This window comes from Mixophyes fleayi, chromosome 7 (assembly GCF_038048845.1).
Source record: "Mixophyes fleayi isolate aMixFle1 chromosome 7, aMixFle1.hap1, whole genome shotgun sequence".
In the NCBI taxonomy this organism is placed as follows: Eukaryota; Metazoa; Chordata; class Amphibia; order Anura; family Limnodynastidae; genus Mixophyes; species Mixophyes fleayi.
The window spans coordinates 22,096,131-22,117,424 of record NC_134408.1 but is presented as its reverse complement, the minus strand read 5'-3'; the positions used below and the strand labels follow the sequence as shown (position 1 = coordinate 22,117,424).

Below are 21,294 nucleotides of genomic sequence, written 5' to 3'. Positions count from 1 at the left end.
ATTTATACACTTTACACGTATCGGCCTTGAAGAGTGATAAAGAGATTATAATAATAATAGTAATAAATAGTAATAAATTACAGATTAATATGACAGAATGCAAAGCAATGCAGGGAATTTGATTGGGATCGAGACATGCAAAACAACATGGAGGATTAAAGGACAACGTGGGGAGGACAAATATGGGGGGTCTGGATATAGCGGAATTGTGCAGAGCCGCATACACCTAACAAAACAAATCTAAGCATAATTTATACATTGTTATATTAGTAGGACTGTTAGCAATAACACCTACAGTTCAATTCAAAGCAAAACGCTAACAGTAGGTTGTTACATTGTTAAGGATTATTTGCAGCACAGTTGGTTATTCCGATGAATGTATTAGTGGATAAATGCAGGTTAAATTCACATTTAGTCAGTATTTTATATCACGTCTTAACTGAAAATGAACAAATGCATTCATAGAGAAATGCTGAGTGCAGACATCCACCTGTCACAGAGGCTGGGAAAATGGACCATTTAAAGTGCTATTGTCCTTCAAAAAAATGGATGGTTGGCAACACCACAAAACTTAAACAATTTGATATTGATTGCTGTGCAATGTGTTACTTCTAGTGCAGTCTCCAGTGTACCTGGTGCTGTTCTCGTCTATGCCTGCTTCAGACAGACAGTGGTCTTGTTGTTGAAAGAACCCTTAGCGGCGTAGAGGAGAGCAAGGAACGGACTATTGGAGGCCGCAGGGAACCGGCTACAATCCAGGTAAGTCATATGCTATAGTTTAGTTCCACCAAATTGCAAGTTTTGGGCGGAGTGTTAGTTTAAGCACAAAATAAGGGGATGTTACTCAGCATTTCTGTATTGTGCGTCGTGTTTATTTTCATGAAAATCCGGCCTTTTTTTGTTTGTTTAGACGTAGATTTTTGAGCTCCACGCACCTGTGTGGCCATCACAGGCGTCTCCAGGCTCCTGCCCCAATGCCTTCTGGGAAAGAACAGTGGCGAGCAGCTGAAATGGAACGGGGCGTGAGGACACAACCAAAAGAAAAGGATGTAAAAAGAGGAAAAATGTGAGATGAAGAAATATGTAAAAGTGATGTCCATGTTACTAGATAATGTGGCTTCCTCACCCCCTCTGTGTGCTATAATATTATATAAGGTCACTTGATCACTGCAAGAAGGTTAAACGGGTGGCCAAACTGGATGAGCTCTAGCTAATCTGCATTGACAAATTTGTTTCCACCCTGGCTGTCACTTATATCCTGGCCATTTCAGGTGACATATCAATTTGCAAAGATAGAGGTCTGAGCTCTCCTTCCCTAGTCACCGCACTAGAACTTGGCATACGAAGCTGGGGGTCATCTATTGTTGAAACAATGCAGCTGAAGACTCACACGCAGGGCCTGATTCATCAAGGAACGTAAGTGCCGATATGTGCCGTATTTTGCGTTAAATTGCTCTGCACATGCCCAGAAACGGACTAGACGCCAGAGAACATGAGTGTATGCAATTCATCTTCCAGCGCAAAGGACACTACCGGCAGCCCACGATTTCATTGGAGAATTCTGGACTTATGCCAGCGGTCAATGTACAGTAAAGGCGTGCAAGGCCTGAGCGCACATCGCAAATTACTAATGATGAGGGCTGTGTATGCATGCTATAACATGTGTTTATCTGTCATATCAGACCAGCTACAGGTCTGGTGCAGATTACTAGTGATGACGGCTATGTATACATGCTATAACGTGTTTATCTGTCATATCAGACCAGCTACAGGTCTGGTGCAGATTACTAGTGATGACGGCTATGTATACATGCTATAACGTGTTTATCTGTCATATCAGACCAGCTACAGGTCTGGTGCAGATTACTAGTGATGACGGCTATGTATACATGCTAGAACATGTGTTTATCTGTCATATCGCACCAGCTACAGGTCTGGTGCAGATTACCAGTGATGACGGCTGTGTATGCATGCTAGAACATGTGTTTATCTGTCATATCAGACCAGCTACAGGTCTGGTGCAGATTACCAGTGATGACGGCTATGTATGCATGTTAGAACATGTGTTTTTCTGTCATATCGCACCAGCTACAGGTCTGGTACAGATTACTAGTGATGACGGCTGTGTATGCATGCTAGAACATGTGTTTTTCTGTCATATCAGACCAGCTACAGGTCTGGTGCAGACTACTAGCGATGAGGGCTGTATACGCATGTTAGAACATGTGTTTATCTGTCATATCGCACCAGCTACAGGTCTGATGCAGATTACTAGCAATGACAGTCTCATATGCATGCTATAACATGTGTTTGTAATCAGGAACAACTGTAAAAATGTATTTTATGTACAATAGACATTAGTAACATTATGTTATACCTATTTTTTTTACTATCTTATCATTAATAACTGTATCATTAACTGGTGACAATAATTGAATACTTTTTTCTTTCCTGTGCATTCATTTGGGACTTTATATCCCACATATGCATTGGACGTGTCCTGCAGTGTATTGTGTCTGTTAGAGCAGAGTGTTTACAATAAGAGACACATCTTCAGATCCGCTTGTAGTTGAACGCGGACGTGCGCGTCTCCGAATTACGTGCGTTTTTATGAAAAACGCACAATATGTTCGTGTCTTAATGAATCAGCCCCACAATGTTTTCTGGGATAAACTGTTAACACAAACCCTGTGCACAAGAAGTGTTTTGTTATACTATCAGGTGGGCTTGTTTTATAAGATGTCACCGATTGATATTTTAAATAACAGGCAGGCAGTGTTCCGCTCTCTATACCTTGACCCCCTCTGCGCTAGCGGGAATAGCGTGGGCACTGCCAGCACTCTGACCGCTCCCAGAACTTCGACCGCTGGTGGCGCTTCCTGTGCTGCCCATGCTGCTACGATCACCACCTGGCATGGGAGCAAGAAGAAGTTTGTATTAAACAGATCTGAGACCGGGTGGCTGCTGTAATGTCCCCCTGTACCCACGCACATCGGAGGCAGCTGACCAATCCACCAGGACTGACGTCACCGAGGCACAGGCTGTTACCATACCTCCCAACTATTCCGACTCCAGTCTCGACAGGAGGGTACAGTCCCACCGTCCCAACTAGGAGCGGATCTTTCATTTTTCTTATGGGACGGCCGTTTTAGCAGAGACCCGCCCCCTCTTGCTCTCTAATTGGTGGATAGTTCCAGGCATTCTCCAACCAGAGTGTGGAGATCTCTCACTGTTTGGTGAATGGCCCGCTCCATCCACCAATCAGTGTGCTTCTGGGTATGACACTATTACATGTATGTCACAGAAGTGCCTCAGTGATACAGTGGTTTCTAGAAAGTGAATAGGTTACATAGGCCCATAAAGCGCTACGGAATTTGTTGGCGCTATATAAATTAATGTTGATGATGATGATAAGAGAGCTCCCTCCGCTGTGTGTAGATGATGAAGCACATTAAGCTCCACAGGAACACAGTCTACCCAGTACAACACCTTTCCTCCGAGCTGAACCAATGTATTCATCCTGCTCAGTAACTATTCATATTATTATATAACTGTATGTCTCAGGTACTGATATGCAAAATAGGAGCTGGACTCATCTTGTGACTTTCAGCCTTGCTTTTATATAATCAGGCAGAGCTCTCTATTTCCATTGCCCTTAGATACGACACAAGGCTGTGCTGTGGATACACTTACATCCAGTACATAGTGCCCAGCAGAGCTGCCTCATATCCCAGCTCCATGCATGTCTGATTGTATAAATACATGGCTGGAAAGCACAGAGGGAGGCCACACAAATAAATGTATTTACATTTAAAAAAAAAAAAAGTGGCAGAGAAACAACTACTAGCCACAAAGTTAAAGCCAACTGCCCCTCATAAAGGAGCAGTTGTTATGGATACTATGTACTTGTACTATTGGTATACACGTAGGCATATAGGAACGTTATATTGTGTTGGTGTTTATAGACTTTTGAGCTGAACAAGGTCTTTCCAGTGACGTCTGCAGAGAAGGAAAATATCTATTCTCAGCAGATATGGACAATTTGGAAGTTAAATGTCAAAATGTGACACCTTAAGTCCAGTTATATTTAGCAGTATAGCCTTAAGGACAAGTACCGGAAACCAGTACCTGGTCCTTTGAGTGGGACATTAGGCTAATCTATAAGTGTAATGGGTGTTCGCGCTTCCAATAACTAAGATCAAAGCTTACAGAGCATAGCAGATCCAGGCTACAGCATCATGAGAGGTAAGATGGATTATTTTAAGCAATACCCCTAATATAGACAGACTGCTGGATTGGAGGAGCTCACAGTACCCCTAATTCTGGGCGTGGTCTAGATTCCATCCGAACTCTGCTCCCTAAATTCCCCCTACTTGCCGCACTGTTGGCACCTCCAGGGTTCTGCCAGCTGCTGAAGAGAACTAAATGGAGATCTGATGGGAGACACACAGTGCAAAAAAAGTGCGGATGAATAATTCATGAGAGAAATGGGCTGATGATGGGGATAGGCAGTTGCTAGCTGTGAACAAGTCCCATCATGATGCCTAAAGGCAACTACCCATTAACCCACTTCACAGGCCCTAGAGCATGCCTCAGCACTGCCCTCTGGTGGTGAAGGGATTAACAGTGACTAGTGGTGACTATACGTGAACGGAAGGCATAACTTGGCAGGAGAGAGGGAGAGATCTATTAGTGGGTGACAAGTTATATTCTCTCACTGTGACGCTATATCAGACTTAACGACGTAATCTCTTCTTATCAGCAGGACGATGAAGCCAATGTAGTCTGTACTTATGTTACTTCAGCCCACCTCAGCAATGTGTCTGCATCCTGATTGTAGCAAATTATTGTACTAACTACGTGACTGATTGTGTCACTTGCGGTTTCCATTGGCTACCTCTGAGCTCTGGGCCGTGGAAACAAAAATGTTTCTCAGCAAATACAGATAACAAGGCGTCTACTTACACTAATAACGTGTGTAGAGTTCTCCCCAGGTGAATGACCTTTCATCATAGCTATAAGGTACGACGGAGAGAGAACATCCTAAAACTGTTCCTAATTACAAGGAAGACACAACACCGGCTTCATATCTGCTAACGCGTGTGATTAAAGATCCCACTCCTGCGCTCATCTTTCCTGGGGGAATGTTTGTACAGAATTGCTGGCATTAAGATTGCTGTTATATATCTCTGTAATCTCCCCCTCTGTTCACAATACAAGCGAATGATTGGGCATTCACTCGTACGATGACCAGGGAGTTAGATATTGGATCACTCCATGCACTGAAGATTCTTCCCAGGCAACACAGCTCAGCAGTATTGTCACAGCGAGTAACATCCATACTTTATACTATATAACCTCAGGGTCATCTCCATCCCTCCCCAGTGCAATATCTGAGTCCAAACACCTGACACAAAAGACAAACTGCTCACACATGGACCAATCTGGTCATTCAATCCGATTGCCAAACATCTGCACCCGTAAACAATTTAGCAACACTGCCAAGAAGCAGGTCACTCAGTGTAGGGTGTTCAAATTAATGTTGGAAGAAAACGGGATTTCAGTGTATTATACTTAATACAGTATTTCCAGTGGTGGGAACGTCTGCCAATGTTACACTTCCTGGCTTAGTGCTGTATATTTGGGCTATTTGTTTTGCAATGATTTAGAACTAAATGCTTTAATCTGAAACAAAAAAAACAGAAGGTCGTTGCATTATTTAGACCTAGGAAAAAAAAAGTAAAGTAAGTGCATATTAGCAATATAACAGACAATGCCGAGTACGTCCTGCTAATGAGAGAACAATGTGTTTTATAGGGTACCTGCAAACGGCTTTCTCAGTACCCATATTTCCTCCGGAGGGGCCACAGAGGTGGGGCCCGGAGACATATGAGACGGACTGGATTCTGATCCTCGAGAACCTTTATGAACGGGAGAAAATACTAACATAACATAAGTGTGCAGGCACAGATTAGCAGAATCCTTATGACGGCTGAGGATTTAGGAAATTATAGAAATTAAGAAAAGAGTACTTTGTGACACTTACAATTACACACAGACTGTTTGACTGAATATAAATGTTAAAGGGCCAGTAACAACAGTGCAAATGTCCGCAAGAACAGTGCAGATACTTGTGACTTGGGTAAACGTCCCTTATCACGGGGAAAGTGCCTGGATCTGCAGGTCAAGGGGAGTTGGGTGCTTATAGCTTTGCATGACAGGATTATTTCTGCTGGTGGTAAATAAGGTATATTTAGGGTGGCGTTGCCAGTTTTATGGGTGGGTGTACAACATTTCCACTCTGCTATAGGACCTCAAGTCTCTAGCTGGTCAGAATTACGTGAAATCCATCCCTGTCCCTGAACCAACGCATTTCACACTTTCTGTGGGAAGGCGCGTTTCTAAGTGCACCACGACCAATGTAATAAAAATCATTCAAACACATGTAACAAGAGAACCCGATGTCCCCTCTCATGACTAATTCATGATGTACCCAAATACACCCCATCAATCATCAAGCAAAGGGAACGAGCAAGGTACTTAGCAGCAATAAGAACCAAACAAGGTACATAGATACAAAGTGGTATTTTTAGTCTATTGTTCATTGCCGCTGAAAAAATATATGTTGTTCATTTGTAATTTGGGATAACTTACCTGAGTTATCTCAAGGGTTCTCGCACTGGCGGGAGTGTTGGTGACAGTCACTCATACTCACATTGAGGGGGCACTCTATATCCCTTTGTGTTCCTATGTCCTATACTTCCATCTCATGCTTTACTACAGTTTCCCTGTGTCTGGGCTGTGCGATCAGGAGCAGTCAACATTGGGACACAATCACCGACCGATCAAGAATGAGACATTGTTCCTGGACGTAAGTGGTCGGCCATCGCTATATAGAGATGCTACGGCAGATTAAGTCTGATGCCCATTACCTGTGTCTTTAGGGCAAATCAATCTGACGCAGCGTCGCATCCGCTGAATTCAACCATCCAACCGGTCTGTAGCACCCAATAGCATTGTCACCCACAAAGACAATCCCTACACCCAGGCCCTGCTCCCTTACGTATCAACCTTGAACGTTTCAACATTGAAAGTTCATTGGTTTGTCACTCCACCACTGTCGCTGCCATAGTTCTGAGCCTAAAAGGGGATGGTCCTAACGTACAACTAGGTTGGAGTTTAAAGTGTACTCACAAGTCCACAAATGTAGGTGCATTACCTTTATTAGGGCAGTGTCTGCAAAACCTGGAAAGTGGTTCTGGACCATGAAACGCGTTAGGTGGACTATTGGGCACTCTTGCACAAATAAAAATGGCAGTGCGGCCCCTCATTTGTTGGCGATCATGATTGACCCTTTCTGAATGCCTCTGGCTGGCGTGCTGTGACCTGCAGTTCCCCAACAGATAGCGAGAAACAGATTGTCTATACCACCACTAAAATGTACCAAAGTGCTCTTTTGTTTAACACGTTTTGACATGATCATTTATATAAATATAAAGTACAAATGATCATAGTGGTTAAACAAGCCATACAATTGGCAAAGGGAGACACAGAATGTTACTTAGACCAAGAAACATCCTAGCACGATATTTCTACCTAGTCTGTTGATCCTAAGAAATTATTATTATTATTTGCTAACTAATGTAAAAAGTTATCTGTGCTTTTACCGTAATATTATTTTGGATGGAGGACCACCTTATTAAACCAGTCACCAACTCCTATACTCACTTTAGACAATCAGTGTTCTGTAAATGGTAAATTTCATGTAAAGATCAGCCCCTTAAGCCTCCTCCACCCAAGAACTAGAGCATTTGGGGTTCCATCCAATCAGCTTTCAGCTAATAACACTGAATAGAGTGGTTTTAAATTGGACATTCCGAGAGTCACCGCGGATTCTGATGTGGCATCAGGAGTGACTTCCCCAGGACCACAGGGGTCCCATCCTACAAATAGGTGTGTGGGTTTGAGGGTGTGGCGGTGGTAAGGGAGGGGAACCATTTATATGGAGGTCTGCCTTATTCTGTACCCTACAACACATGTAGGAATACTCTATTTGCGCTCCACCTGACAGTGTAAATAGATGACTAACAACAGGGCTTATTGTGATTGTAGTCAGTAAAACAAGTGAGTAAACATATTCTGCATAGAGAAATGTATTTCTCTGCATATTTACATTAATTAACATTCATGCAAATTGTGCTGAGATAAATGTAGTAGATTTATCAAACAATAACGTTTGGAACTAAAGTATTTCTGGTGTGGGTATTCCACAATATTGCCCCCAAAATCTTAGTAGCAATCTGGCACGCTAGTCCTATTTTTCAAAGAATCCAATATAAAATTCTTCTACTAACATACAAGGCCGTCAACACAATTGCACCGACATACATCTCCTCACTTGTCTCAAAATACCTCCCAACTTGACACCTCCGTTCTGCACAAGATTTGAGTTTCTCTTCCACTCTCACTACCTGCTCCCATTCCCGGTTACAGGACTTTTTTTTGGGCTGCACCCACTTTATTGAATTCCCTCCCTCGCACAGTAAGACTTTCCTCTAGTCTTCAAACCTTCAAGCGTTCTCTGAAAATCCACCTCTTCAGACAAGCTTATAATATTCCTCAACCACCTTCTTAATCTCCCTAGGATACCCTATTGCCACCCTCTACACAGCTAACACAAGACAACAACCCTCTGACCAACATAGTTGTGTGACTGATCACACAGCCCACCAAATACTTTGTAACCTTTGCATTATAGCGTCACAAATTTTCAATGTGATGTAGCACTTACCCTTGTGTATCACCATTGTCCCATAGATTGTAAGCTTGTGACCAGGGCCCTCTTACCTCTGTATGTATGTATTACCCAGTATTGTTTTATTACTGTTTGTTCCCAATCGTAAAGCGCTACGGAATCTGCTGGCGTTATATAAATAAATGTTGATGATGATGATAATGATATATGATATATACAGTCATTTTATCCCCATTGTTTTCCAAGTCATATAGTTGCCCAAATACATTTGCTTTGAAGCCATACTAACCACATGGACCCCTACAGTTACACACCGGAGATAGGATTTTATATTTAAATCTCACCAACAAAACACCTTGTCCAACACCTATCCAAATTAACAGCATACTGTACAACAATGGAGAATCTATCTGCCCTGTCCCGCAGTGACGGTCTCTAGAGACTGAGTAATCACAATGTAGATTACAAAGCGCTGTTACATGTGTACAAATTGCCATCAACCCTTTTATAAAAGCTATTGAAGTCAAGCTTCAAATCGCGGCAACAAAACTCCCTTGTGACACAATGTAAGCCCTTCATACCTTTACTTAAATCATGGTGACCGATTGCATGGGCGACATTAGCCTTAGAGTACAGTCAATAAAATGCTTAGTCCATTCTACACTACTTTGTAAGAAAAATAGATCATCATCATCATTTATTTATATAGCGCCACTAATTCCGCAGCGCTGTACAGAGAACTCATTCACATCAGTCCCTGCCCCCTTGGAGCTTACAGTCTAAATTCCCTAATATAGACACACACTCACAGACACAAACAGAAAGAGACTAGGGTCAATTTTTGATAGCAGCCAATTAACCTACTAGTATGTTTTTGGAGTGTGGTAGGAAACCGGAGCACCCGGAGTAAACCCACGCAAACACAGGGAGAACATACAAACTCACACAGATAAGGCCATGGTCGGGAATCGAACTTATGACCCCAGCGCTGTGAGGCAGAAGTGCTAACCACTAGGCCACTGTGCTGCCCATAAAACAGTCCACTGCACAGCTTATTGATCAACAGGGCGCTTACGTTGGTGATAGGCTGATTCTTTTTATTGCCTATCGATGTGATTATCATCGGCCAGCTAAGTAAAACTCAGATGCTCCGGCGATACCGGTAAGGGTTTGCTTGCCGGCTCGAACGTCAATAGGTGAACAGACGATAATAGAAATAGTCATTAAGCGAAACAGAAGAGTGGTTCATTGTAACTTAAAATAAAGTATACATTATCCACTGTATATTGTTATGGATACATTGAGATTGAGAGAATTAAATATAATTGCGCATTTTGAAGTAACCAAAAAAATTTGACATATGTATTTTTTTTTTAGTTGCCGGCTTCTATTTAGCTTTTCCTATACTACGCTCTCTATTTAGTATACTTACCTACTTTTTTGGCTCCCCACCGCGAGATCCCGGTGGGGAGGTCCAAGGGACAAGCATGGGGGAGACTATTTGCGTCATGACAGGCCCACCCCCTGCTGCGGAATGCCCCAATTCGCATCATCTTGCACCTCGGGGGCGGGGCCATACCGATGTGATCTGCATCATAAGGAAGTGTCCTTCTCACCCGGGAATCTTCGGACATTCCGGTAGAGCAGGGGAGTATGATATTGCGGAATTATATAGTTACCAACATTTTAAACTAATAATATTGATCACACCGAGAAGGGTCATGTAAGCCCGTCATATGCGATTCTACCTTGGCGGCCCTCACACCACTATAATCACCATCATCTCATGTTTACTGAATTTTATTATAAAGTACTTTTTAAATACTCTTCTGCACTAAACAGTAACTCTAGATTGTGAGAATAAATGACATTAACATGCAGGAAAATTAAAACTGCACTGTGCTTTTCATCAGTAATGACAAATGAGATACATTTTCAGGAGAAACAGAAATTCCAAGACAAAAGTTTGAATCAAGGTCAATTGGCAACTGTGTCCTGTATGTGAGACATTCATCCGTCAGTCCAATACATCTCCTATAGTTGTATTATTTGGGTTTATTTTACCAAGCTACACATACTGTCTATGTTCTGTATTATCCATCTGTTTTGACTCTTAGATAAAAGACTGACCAACATCTCTTTGATGAAATCTCATCCTTGGTTGTCTAATTAGCATAACCGCACAAATACCTCTTCTGTTGTACTCTACCATCCTTTATTAGAGGAATGCTCCAACATCAAAACAGAGGGAAAAAAATGGAATAAAATTAGCCCAGAAGAAGCCAAATGATACTGACAATAGGCCAAGTAACAAAGAAAAATAATAGAAATAAAAAGTAAAAAAAAAATTAAACGAGCATGTAAACAAGTAAATTAAACAAAGAAAAACATAAAATGAAACCAACATAGCATGATGATATGGACTACCTGGACCATGGTACTGGTCCCCTGCAGGGCTGCAAGGCCGCTGGTAACCAAACGAACTGAAAAGAATCGGATGGGAATGTGGTGGTGGTGGTGGCATCAAGCAATGGAAGGAGTGGTGCATGTCACCGTTAGGCACTGGCGCCCTGCGGACCGTGGGCTGTGGCCTTGGGTTCTCTATGTGACATGAGCCCCAAGAACCTAAAGGTGAAACAAAAACAAAATATAGCAATAACAAACAAAATATAGCAATAACAAACAAAACATAGCTATAACAAACAAAACATAGCTATAACAAACAAAATATAGCTATAATAAACAAAATATAGCAATAACAAGCAAAATGTAGTAATAACAAACAAAATGTAGTAATAACAAGCAAGATATAACTATAACAAACAAAATGTAGTTAGAACAAACTATAGCTAGAAATAAAACAGAAATCAACCATAACAGAACGTCAACATAAGCAAAATGTGACATGCGAAAAGAAAACAATATACATTTATTAGGATTGTAATGGAGATTGAATAAATGGGGGCGGAGGTGTATTATGAAGTTTTATCTGTCTAGACTCTAGACAGTGGTCAGTAAAAGAATGGGGCTGTTACGTCAAACACAGGCATGAGTAAAATCTGAAAGCCCGAAGACATTGTGACAAGAGTGGACTTTCGTTCTCCCTCTTCTTGCCGGGTGCGGCACAGTAAAACGTGACTTCCTACCACTTTAGTGCCATTACTTTCAATGAAATAAACTTTTTCTATTTTTTACCTAAAATGCTTTATAGCTTCAGTGAATGGTTAGAGTGAGGGGACATCGGGTCCTTATTACATCTGGCATCTGATAGTCGGTATAACAAATCACACAGAAAACAAATCATACACAGAAACAGAACAAGGACATACAGGTTTGGACAAACGAGGTGCAGATATGAAACGAGGTAGTGAGGGCCCTGCTTGTGACAGCTTACAATCTACAGGAAAGTCACCTTTCTGCCAAAATGCAACATGGAGGTGCACAATGGATCACAGTAAAAGTATTGGACGAGACCCGAAGCCTGCAAGCTTTGAGCTGGAGCAAAACGGACAACGTTTCTTGGAATGGAAATAGCTGTACACCCCTAGGTATGGCACTAGTTCACCCTCTACACCTCATTACAATTATCTCCCTCCGCAAAATGAAATCTCATTTCTACACAGCTCCACAAAATGAGGCGATGCACCTACTCCGCATTTCATGCTCAGCCTGTCGAAAATGGACCTCACCTTTCCTGACACCCTCCCGCCTCCATCCAGCCACCGCTACATATGAAACATGACCAGAATACGTTGCTTACTTACAATACTTAATTAAAACCTGTCTATCATCATCTCCTCGACTACTGCAACCTCCTTTAACCTGTCTTTCCCCTCACCCATCTGACCCTACTTCATCCATCCTAGATGCTGCTGTCTTCCTCTCACACCACTTCACATTTGATGCTCCCCATAACATCCAGAATCCAATTCAAATTCTTCATCTATAAAACTCTTTCCAACACCTTTCACACAGCTCAAACCTCATCTCAAAATACCCTGTGCCCTCCGATCTGCCTCTGACCTACACCTCTCCACCTCTCTTATAATCACCTCTCACTCACGTCTACAGGACTTCTCCTAGTTACTTATGGAATTCCATACTATACCTATCAAACTCCAAAGCTTTAAACACACTCTACCTATTCCCCGAAACCTTCACAACAAGCACCCAACACATACTGTGCACCAAAATCCTGCTGTTCCAAACTCCAAGCCATGTCACACTTACTTCTCAACTGTACCATATATCCTACTAGATTGTAAGCTCCCGCGAGCAGGGAGCCTTAATTCACATCCGCTCTTATCTTGCATGTCACTGTAATTCATGGACGTTGTTCCCCCAGTGTACAGCGCTGTGCATCACCTTGGCACTTCCCGAATACCCGATAATAATAATACTTTACTGGGAATGCCCAAACACTCCCCTCCGCTTGTGCCAACCTCTGATCCTCCGCAAACGCAGTCCTCTTGCCCTGTAAACCCATGCGCCTTGGTGCAAGTCTTGGCGGACTTGCCCAAAGTGAGACGCATCTTGGTTGCAAAGAGTCCACATGTGGAAAGCCCTTTGTAATTGTCACCGTACACAGCCCAACATGGACAAAGCAGGGAGTATTCATGAAGCTAATCGATGTTTCCTTATAGCTGTTACAATACACATTTGCAGCGAACATATTAGCACTTCCACTGACACACTACATTGCCCTGTCCTGTGTTTCATACGCACGGAACTCTATAAACTCAAATAATTCTAGTGTGTTCAATATAACACTATACATTGTGCTAAAGACAATTACAACAGTGATGCCCCCTCTAATTAGAGCAGCCCTGAGCTATTCATCTACACGGTATAATACAGGTGCCTTCTATTTAATACACATAAAACCACCATGGGAGAAAATGACTTAAGAGAAAGTGAAAATTCCTCACTGTACCAATGTTAAGTAGCAGTAAAATTACTCCCTGCGTCTCATGTTTATTCTAGTTGTTTGCATTCAATTATTCATGTACAAATGGAGATTTCATACTAGAGGCATTTTCAAGAATCCAATTAGGTGATTTTAAAGGCTAGCCATCTTGAAAGAAATTAATGTTGTTTTTTTACTTTAAGTATACTGGAAGCTTGATGCATAGTAATAGGTTTAAACGCACAAGAGAGGCTGCAGTAAGGAAAACACAGTTCTGATTAATGGCAGCTAAAAGCCATCTAGTCCTCAGCAGTTTAACTTACGCAATTCAGTTATTATATAAGAAAAATATCTGTGATAAAAACTGGCATCGATGGTTCCCACTTCAATATGCTGCACCCCAACAGGGGAATAACCCCCATTCTGCTATATATCAGGACCGATCTCCCAGCTAGCAGAATGATGAGAGTACCTTCCTTTCCTTGCTGGGGTAGCAAAATAATGAAGCGGCACCAACCCTCTGAGCCATTATATACCTCTGATTCATTGCTAAAGGTACATCACTACACCAGTCTGCTTCAATCCAAAACAACACTCAACCTCACAACACACTAACTACCTATCTGACCCAGTTGTGTGATCTACATGCTATCAGGACTCACTGATTCTGCACTATAGGTGACGGTATGTGCTAAATCTTTGCCAATCCAGCAATGTGATAGTTAAGATCAGTAATGAGTGCACCTGTGTTGTGGTTTTATAACTATGCCTCTCACAACCATCAGTGTTAAGTATAAGTTCTGTTCCTGGTGTATTTATGGCTTGTTCATTATTGCTGATCCTGTGCTTGGATCTGACTATGTGATTTGCCTGCTGCCTGCCACTGAACCTTTGCTTGGATCCGACTACGCGATTTGCCTGCAGCCTTCCACTGAACCTTTGCTTGGACCTGACTATGCTATTTGCCTGCCACTGACTCCTCTTTGCTTGGACCTATAATATTTGCCTGCCGCATGCCACTGACCCTTTGCTCGCACCTGTCTACACTATTTGCCTGCCACCTACCACTGACTCTTTGCTCGGACCTAACTACACTATTTGCCTGCCACTGATCCTTTGCTTGTACCTGATTACACTATTTGCCTGCCGCCTGCCACTGACTCCTCTTTGCTTGGACCTATAATATTTGCCTGCCGCATGCCACTGACCCTTTGCTCGGACCAGACTACACTATTTGCCTGCCGCGTGCCACTGACCCTTTGCTCGGACCTGACTACACTATTTGCCTGCAGCCTTCCACTGAACCTTTGCTTGGACCTGACTATGCTATTTGCCTGCTGCCTGCCACTGAACCTTTGCTTGGACCTGACTATGCTATTTGCCTGCCGCCTGCCAATGACTCCTCTTTGCTTGGACCTATAATATTTGCCTGCCGCTTGCTACTGACCCTTTGCTCGGACCTGTCTACACTATTTGCCTGCCACCTACCACTGACCCTTTGCTCGGACCTGACTACACTATTTGCCTGCTGCGTGCCACTGACCCTTTGCTCGGACCTGACTACACTATTTGCCTGCCACCTACCACTGACCCTTTTCTTGGACCTGATTATACTATCTGCCTGCCACTCACCTCTTACATTGGGTTTATCTCAGGACAGACCACCCCTTACACATAAACATTCCCAAGAAAGGGTGAAATTCTTCCAGGCTCTGGACGGAGAAGGGGGCATTTCGCTTCATCGCGGCCCCACTGTTGTGTTCTGCACATCCGTGGACATTCTGTCCACGGATGTGCAATGATGTAATTCATTTCATCGTGCACTAGTGATGATGTACGATAATCAACGGCAACCAAACCTGTGTTTTCTTTAGTCTACCTAGCTGTTGTTTAATACCCCATTGTTTGTGACTGCCAGTTCTGCAGAGGCAAGCTGGGCTGAGGGGCATCTGCCGCCCGTCCAGTCCCATAGGGGTCTACCTTGGCCTGGGTCACTAGGACACTTGCATTTTTCCCTTTAGAATGTTCATAATAAGCTGCTGAGCTGAGTCTTGCCCCCCGGGCAAAAATTTGTCAGCCCTCCCCTGCCGTTTAGGCACGTGAATCAGATTGGTGTGATTAGTGCTTTGCAGTATTGGGTATTTGGGACAGAACACGTCACAAGGTGTTGGTGAGTATAGAAGTAGAGTTTAGAATTGCAGAAGACATCCTCATTCTATTTGTCTAGATAACATCATGCAGTTGCTAATTACACCATGTAATTAAATAAGCAGCTGTCAAAGAATTGTTATTCCACCCGGATGGTAATATTGAGTTCAGTGCCAATCTAATCGGGTCACATTCGGGTCCGGCACATGTGTTAAAGAAGATGTTTAATATAACTGAACTGAAATAAATTAGTGAGACTCAGAAAAAAAAATTAGGTTTCTGATCCCAATTAAAATAGCTCTTAAAATGTTATATAAAAAGAAACAACTTGAATGAATTAATTTAACTGTTCTATAAAACACATCCTAATGCAGTTCTGGTAATTAAAACACCTTCAGCTGTATATAGAAAACAGTTGAATAGTGATCAAATAAACCATTAGCTAAAGTCTGTGTGATACTTAAGTTTTGTGTACTGTTTAATAATTAACCCAGGAAAGAGTGAGATTGACAGCATTAGCTGGTAACAAGTTTTAACCCCTAGCCTTCCAAAAAGGAACACATGAGCATATATAGTTTCTATCCAGAAAGGGATTAGGAAGAGAGGGGCTTTGCCTGTTCGTTTGCTGATGGCCTCAACCAGATTGGATGGAAAGTAGCCCACTCTGTCATTGCCTGTCCGGTTATCGTGGATACAACCTTTCCATCGGCCGTCAGGATGCTGCTCCAAAACCTGCCAACAGGGGGCGAGAGAGAGACACAGTCAGATTATGCATAAAGAGATATAGTAATATAGAATGTTAAGCTTTCTGTACATTCTATCAAACCGCCTGCTGTACACAGTTCTTTTTGTCCTTCCAGATAAAACCTTATACTATGTGGGTGTGCTAAAAACTCTCTCTCGAATCCCACCTTAATCTGCGCCACGCCTCGTCCCAGCTGTAGGTAGAAGTACAGTACTTTCTTATCAGACATTTGTTTTGGCAGAGGCGAGTCCCCCAAGAATCACTACCTGCTGTATGCAAACAAATTCATCCAAAACCAAAAAATGACAGTATTTTCCCATTTACAGGGACTAAATGTGTTTGACAATAACCCCAACATTAGTTACACAGTGACAGAACAGGTAGGGACTAGCCACAGTTTGCCTTTACAAACTATTTTAAAGACTAACCCCACTTATATGAAAGTTGCACTACCACCTAGGAAGATATTTTAACAACGTTCTCCTCTCACTAACCAGAGCCCAGAGGCAGCTAAATGCATTTATTTTCCCCAAGGTTCTGCCCAGGGTACAGCCCTGTGAGTGGAAGGACCAATCAGAATCGCAAAATCTTGATGGCAACTTATGATTGGTCCTCCAGTTCTTTTGACTTCTGGCTTGAGGTCATGGTTAAATGTATTATATTGTTTCAACTTATAACTGAGAAAAAGGTAGATGTGTGGCCCTACTGAAGGTTAGAGGACAGCCCGTGTGGCCCTTATGGTATATTAGGTTGCCCACCAATGCTATAAATACAGGGCTGAAAAAGTCAGAATAAAGCCAGAAAGATAAAGCAACGTATATAGTGAAAGATTCACGTCAAGTAAATACATTTAAGTAATCAGAAAGTGGAAAACCACTTTCATTACTTACAATTTACCTAATGGGAAGCACATAATAAAATTAAAAAATCACCTTCTTGTAAGAGCTTGTTAGTTACAGGTGACGATCCTTTCTTAGGATCCAATGTAGACTAAGATCTGGACTGTTTAAATTGTGTTCAGTCCCTTATTTACAATGTGATTGGTTGATAGACAGTCCAAGCACTTCTTAACCAATCACAATCCAGGAGAAGAGCCAAACAAAAACTACATCGTTCCTAGTCTAGAGTTGTCCCTGGTAACTAGGTGCAATACGAGGAGATAACCTGTAACGACAAACTGTGTCTCCTCGCCTGTGTCTCCTCGCCTGTGTCTCCTCGCCTGTTATTAGCCTCTGGGTTTAATAATACTTAAAGTTCTGCAGATAATTTAGGCAGCCTTTGCATTAGGACTCACCGTGATAACATCTCCCATTTTAATATTGAGACTGGTTAGGTCGTAATTATTGCAGTAATCCTTAATCGCTCTAACCTGCAGAGCTGCTGAGGCATCTGGGAAAGAAGAAATAAATACACTATTATCAGGTACTGCAGGTTTTCTGCATTAAGAACCGCATTACTCTACTGTACATGTGTGTACTCATTGTGATCTGCTTTGGATAAATATTATGCAAGAACTTCATAGGAACATTCCTCCAACGAATTAGCTTTTCATAAAAACAATGACGGATGCACTGATGAGCCCAGTACTGACAAAGTATCCCACATGCAGACGATTTCACCCTCTTTGGAGCTCATCAGTGCTTCCGACCAGCATATAAACCACACAACCCCAGCGTTCTCAGAAGTGACAGCTCCTGCAAAGGTGATTTTGCCAGCAGGGTGGTAGGCTCTTCCTAAATGTATACAGTTTCTAGGTAAAATAAATCAAAGCATTTGTCTAGTCTACAGTAACTCCATGAAGCCAGCAGGTGTCACTGTTGCTAATGCTGTTTTTAAAGCCATTAAGCAGCTGAAAAGAATTGTGCAGCAGCGAATCCTTTTTTTGCTTTACGTTCATGGAAAAAAGTAAAACATTTTCACGCTTGGAGATATTTTTTGGATGACGCTTATCTTAGCAATGGCATTAGCCATGTTTTCTTTAGGTTCATGCGTCCCTTACCTCGTAACATCTGTTTAATCTCTTTGCTGGCCTGGGTGCCTGTAAACTGATTGACGATATCCAGTGCTGACTGGCTGTAGGTGTTCCTCACATGGGCATTGATCCCACTCTGCAAACACAACCAAACTGCAGATCACACAAGAGGAAGTTGCTATGACAATATACTGCCTGGTGACACCACAAGGTTCCAAACCCCCCCCCTCCCCACACACACCTCATGACAATATCATTTGGTGCCAGAGCAGAAACTGCTAACAGTGAGAGTCCAGAAGGTGAGGAATCTTGTTTTGTGGAATAGTCGTTACCCAAGATGATCATTCATCTGCTTAGGCTCCGCGTTTCATTGATTTGAATGGGAAACCCATGAGGGGAGGAGCTTTGACAACCTCACAAGGATGAAAGCACTCCCAGTCTCTACAGCAGGATCCGCTAGGTCAGGTAAGTAAGGGTTTCTTGTTTATTTCCCTTACTTTCAAACATAACTCATTTTTAGCTTCGGGTGGGATTATCCTTTAATGGTATGTGCACACAGAAGCTAATTAACGCTTTGTTCTATGTTCTATTGTTGAAAGATAGACGGGGGAGAGGAGGAAGAGCACATTGAGATTATTGATCTCTTTACAGAGATGCGTCATGAGGCACAATGCACTCGCGTCACCATGGAGGTCAATCATCTCTATGTAAGATTCCGTCATTCCTCTGTTCACCTGTCAAAAATAGGACGAATGCAGTGGTGGAAGTGGAAGTTTAGAAGTGGCGGGATGGAAAATGTCAGTGGATGGAATGTGATAGTTTTACAATCACAGCAGTAGAAGTGGCGGTATGGCATACCACCGTATACCGGTCCACTCTGACCATTGGATAAATGCATATAGATACAGTGCAGTCCCACAAAAAGAGGAGAGGGGATCCTATTTTTAGTGTGGATTTATTTTTGTTGAAATTAAGAGAACCCCACAATTTCACCAGTACACAACGCCCAATAATCAGCTCAATGTACATTGCAGACCCAGTATGTAACGGCGCTCTATGATCGGACCAGTGCATAATATGCATCTCCGTGATCTGACAATATACAATTCAGTCCCATGATCTGAGCCGTGCACACTGCAGCCTCATGGTCAATATATAGTCCCACAGTCTAACAGAACACACAGAGCTGAGCCAACCTAGGATCAGAAGCCCACCGTAGGACCCAACAAAGACCTAAATCCTGGCATTATATAACGCTGATCTATTAATCTATTTCTGCTGTGGAAGAATGCAAGATACACACCGGGTCGTTTAGGGTTACACACAGAACAGAAGAAAACTACAGGACCCCCCTACCCAATAGCTGCCTGTTTTATCCGTCGTGGTCCCTCAGGGTCTACCTTTGATGTACTGAGCGGCAGCCTGGCACCCAGGGACTTCCAAACACCAGGGACCGGCAGATCAAAAAAAACAACAAATTTCGCTCTACAGGAACCAAACCTCCAGGGCATTTACAGATCAGTTTTTTTAAGCTGCGACATATAAAGAAACAACTTGTAAATTACCAAAAAGATTGTATAAGACTACAACAATATCTGTGTAGTACATGAAGATGCAGGACCTACGTTTGTTCTCTACAGCCGTAAATCATCTCACTACAAACGTGTTTATTGAAAGATTTCCAGAGACATTTTTCAACATCTAACGAGACACATGACATTTTCTTTGTAAGTCGTATAATGTTTCCCGTCTTAAGTTCATCATCATTCTACACAGTTCCGGAACAGAAGATATCAAAGCTTCAGGTTCCTCTCATTAACATCACTCTACAGCTTATTCTAGACCTCAATAGGCAAAGCCAAGAACTTATTATCTTTATAATATTAGTGCATTAAAAAAAACCTCAGCTACTGTGTTTAATTTCCTGGTGTCCAGTACTCCCGGCCCTGGGCCTCAAGTCTTTAATATGGGGGTACGTAATATGAACCGTCAGAGCTAAGACTACGTTTCAGCGCAGTGATGTCACAAAGCATGGCGATTGTTAGATTTTTATTTATATAGCGCCGACATATTACGCAGCGCGGTACACGGAGGAGATCATGACATGACACAAACAAATTACATACAATGACATCATACAAAAGGTAAAGATGGCCCTTGCCCAATGAGCTTACTATCTAAGAGGGGTGGGGAACCCCTGATACATATGGTAGCAGGATAACAAGTGTGGATGGCTGCTATAAAGCAGCAGCATTATCAGCCACCAATAATAGAAGAGTTACTATAATATATGAATATTAAATGATTTTATTAAGAAATAAAAATTAGCTACTTTAATCACAAAAACACAATATAAGGTTTAAAAATATAAAAGCTGCGCGATTTTCCGCACACATATCTCAATAAAATAATACGCTCTAATTAAAAAATTGGTACATGTTTGTGAAGATTTTATTGATGGCATATAACACAATTAGCAAGGTAAGGGAAAGAAACGTCACTCATTCTGACCGAACTGCGCAATAACAGAGACAAACAAGGTGTCGTATCAGTCCATGGAGATATATTCATAACTTATACACTTTAAATGAATGATGAATCATGAAAAGAGCATGAAGACATTATGGCTAAGCTGTAATTAGCCTGAGACAGCCAATCACTGTATATGTGCCCAATCAGTGGTGGAAGTAGGGGTGTATACAGTGTTATGCCATACCGCCACTTCTCCTGCTGCCATGGGAAAGATGATTGTGCAGGTGGGAGTTTGG

General features: G+C 42.3%; 1 protein-coding gene across 4 annotated transcripts in view; it reads right to left on the bottom strand.

Moving 5' to 3' along the window:
- CASKIN1 (CASK interacting protein 1) overlaps window positions 1-21,294 on the bottom strand; it is a 160,091-nt gene that overhangs the window by 18,024 nt on the left and 120,773 nt on the right. For 2 of the 4 annotated variants that reach the window (XM_075179309.1, XM_075179313.1), the window contains exons 8-14: window positions 18,554-18,662; window positions 17,849-17,943; window positions 16,424-16,541; window positions 11,183-11,380; window positions 5,823-5,921; window positions 2,794-2,909; window positions 936-1,005 (exon numbers count right to left, since the gene is read on the bottom strand). In XM_075179309.1, the coding sequence (XP_075035410.1) occupies window positions 936-1,005; window positions 2,794-2,909; window positions 5,823-5,921; window positions 11,183-11,380; window positions 16,424-16,541; window positions 17,849-17,943; window positions 18,554-18,662 (805 nt within the window). The remainder of the gene's footprint in view (window positions 1-935; window positions 1,006-2,793; window positions 2,910-5,822; window positions 5,922-11,182; window positions 11,381-16,423; window positions 16,542-17,848; window positions 17,944-18,553; window positions 18,663-21,294) is intronic. The other 2 variants (XM_075179312.1, XM_075179311.1) reach the window with 2 other exon arrangements.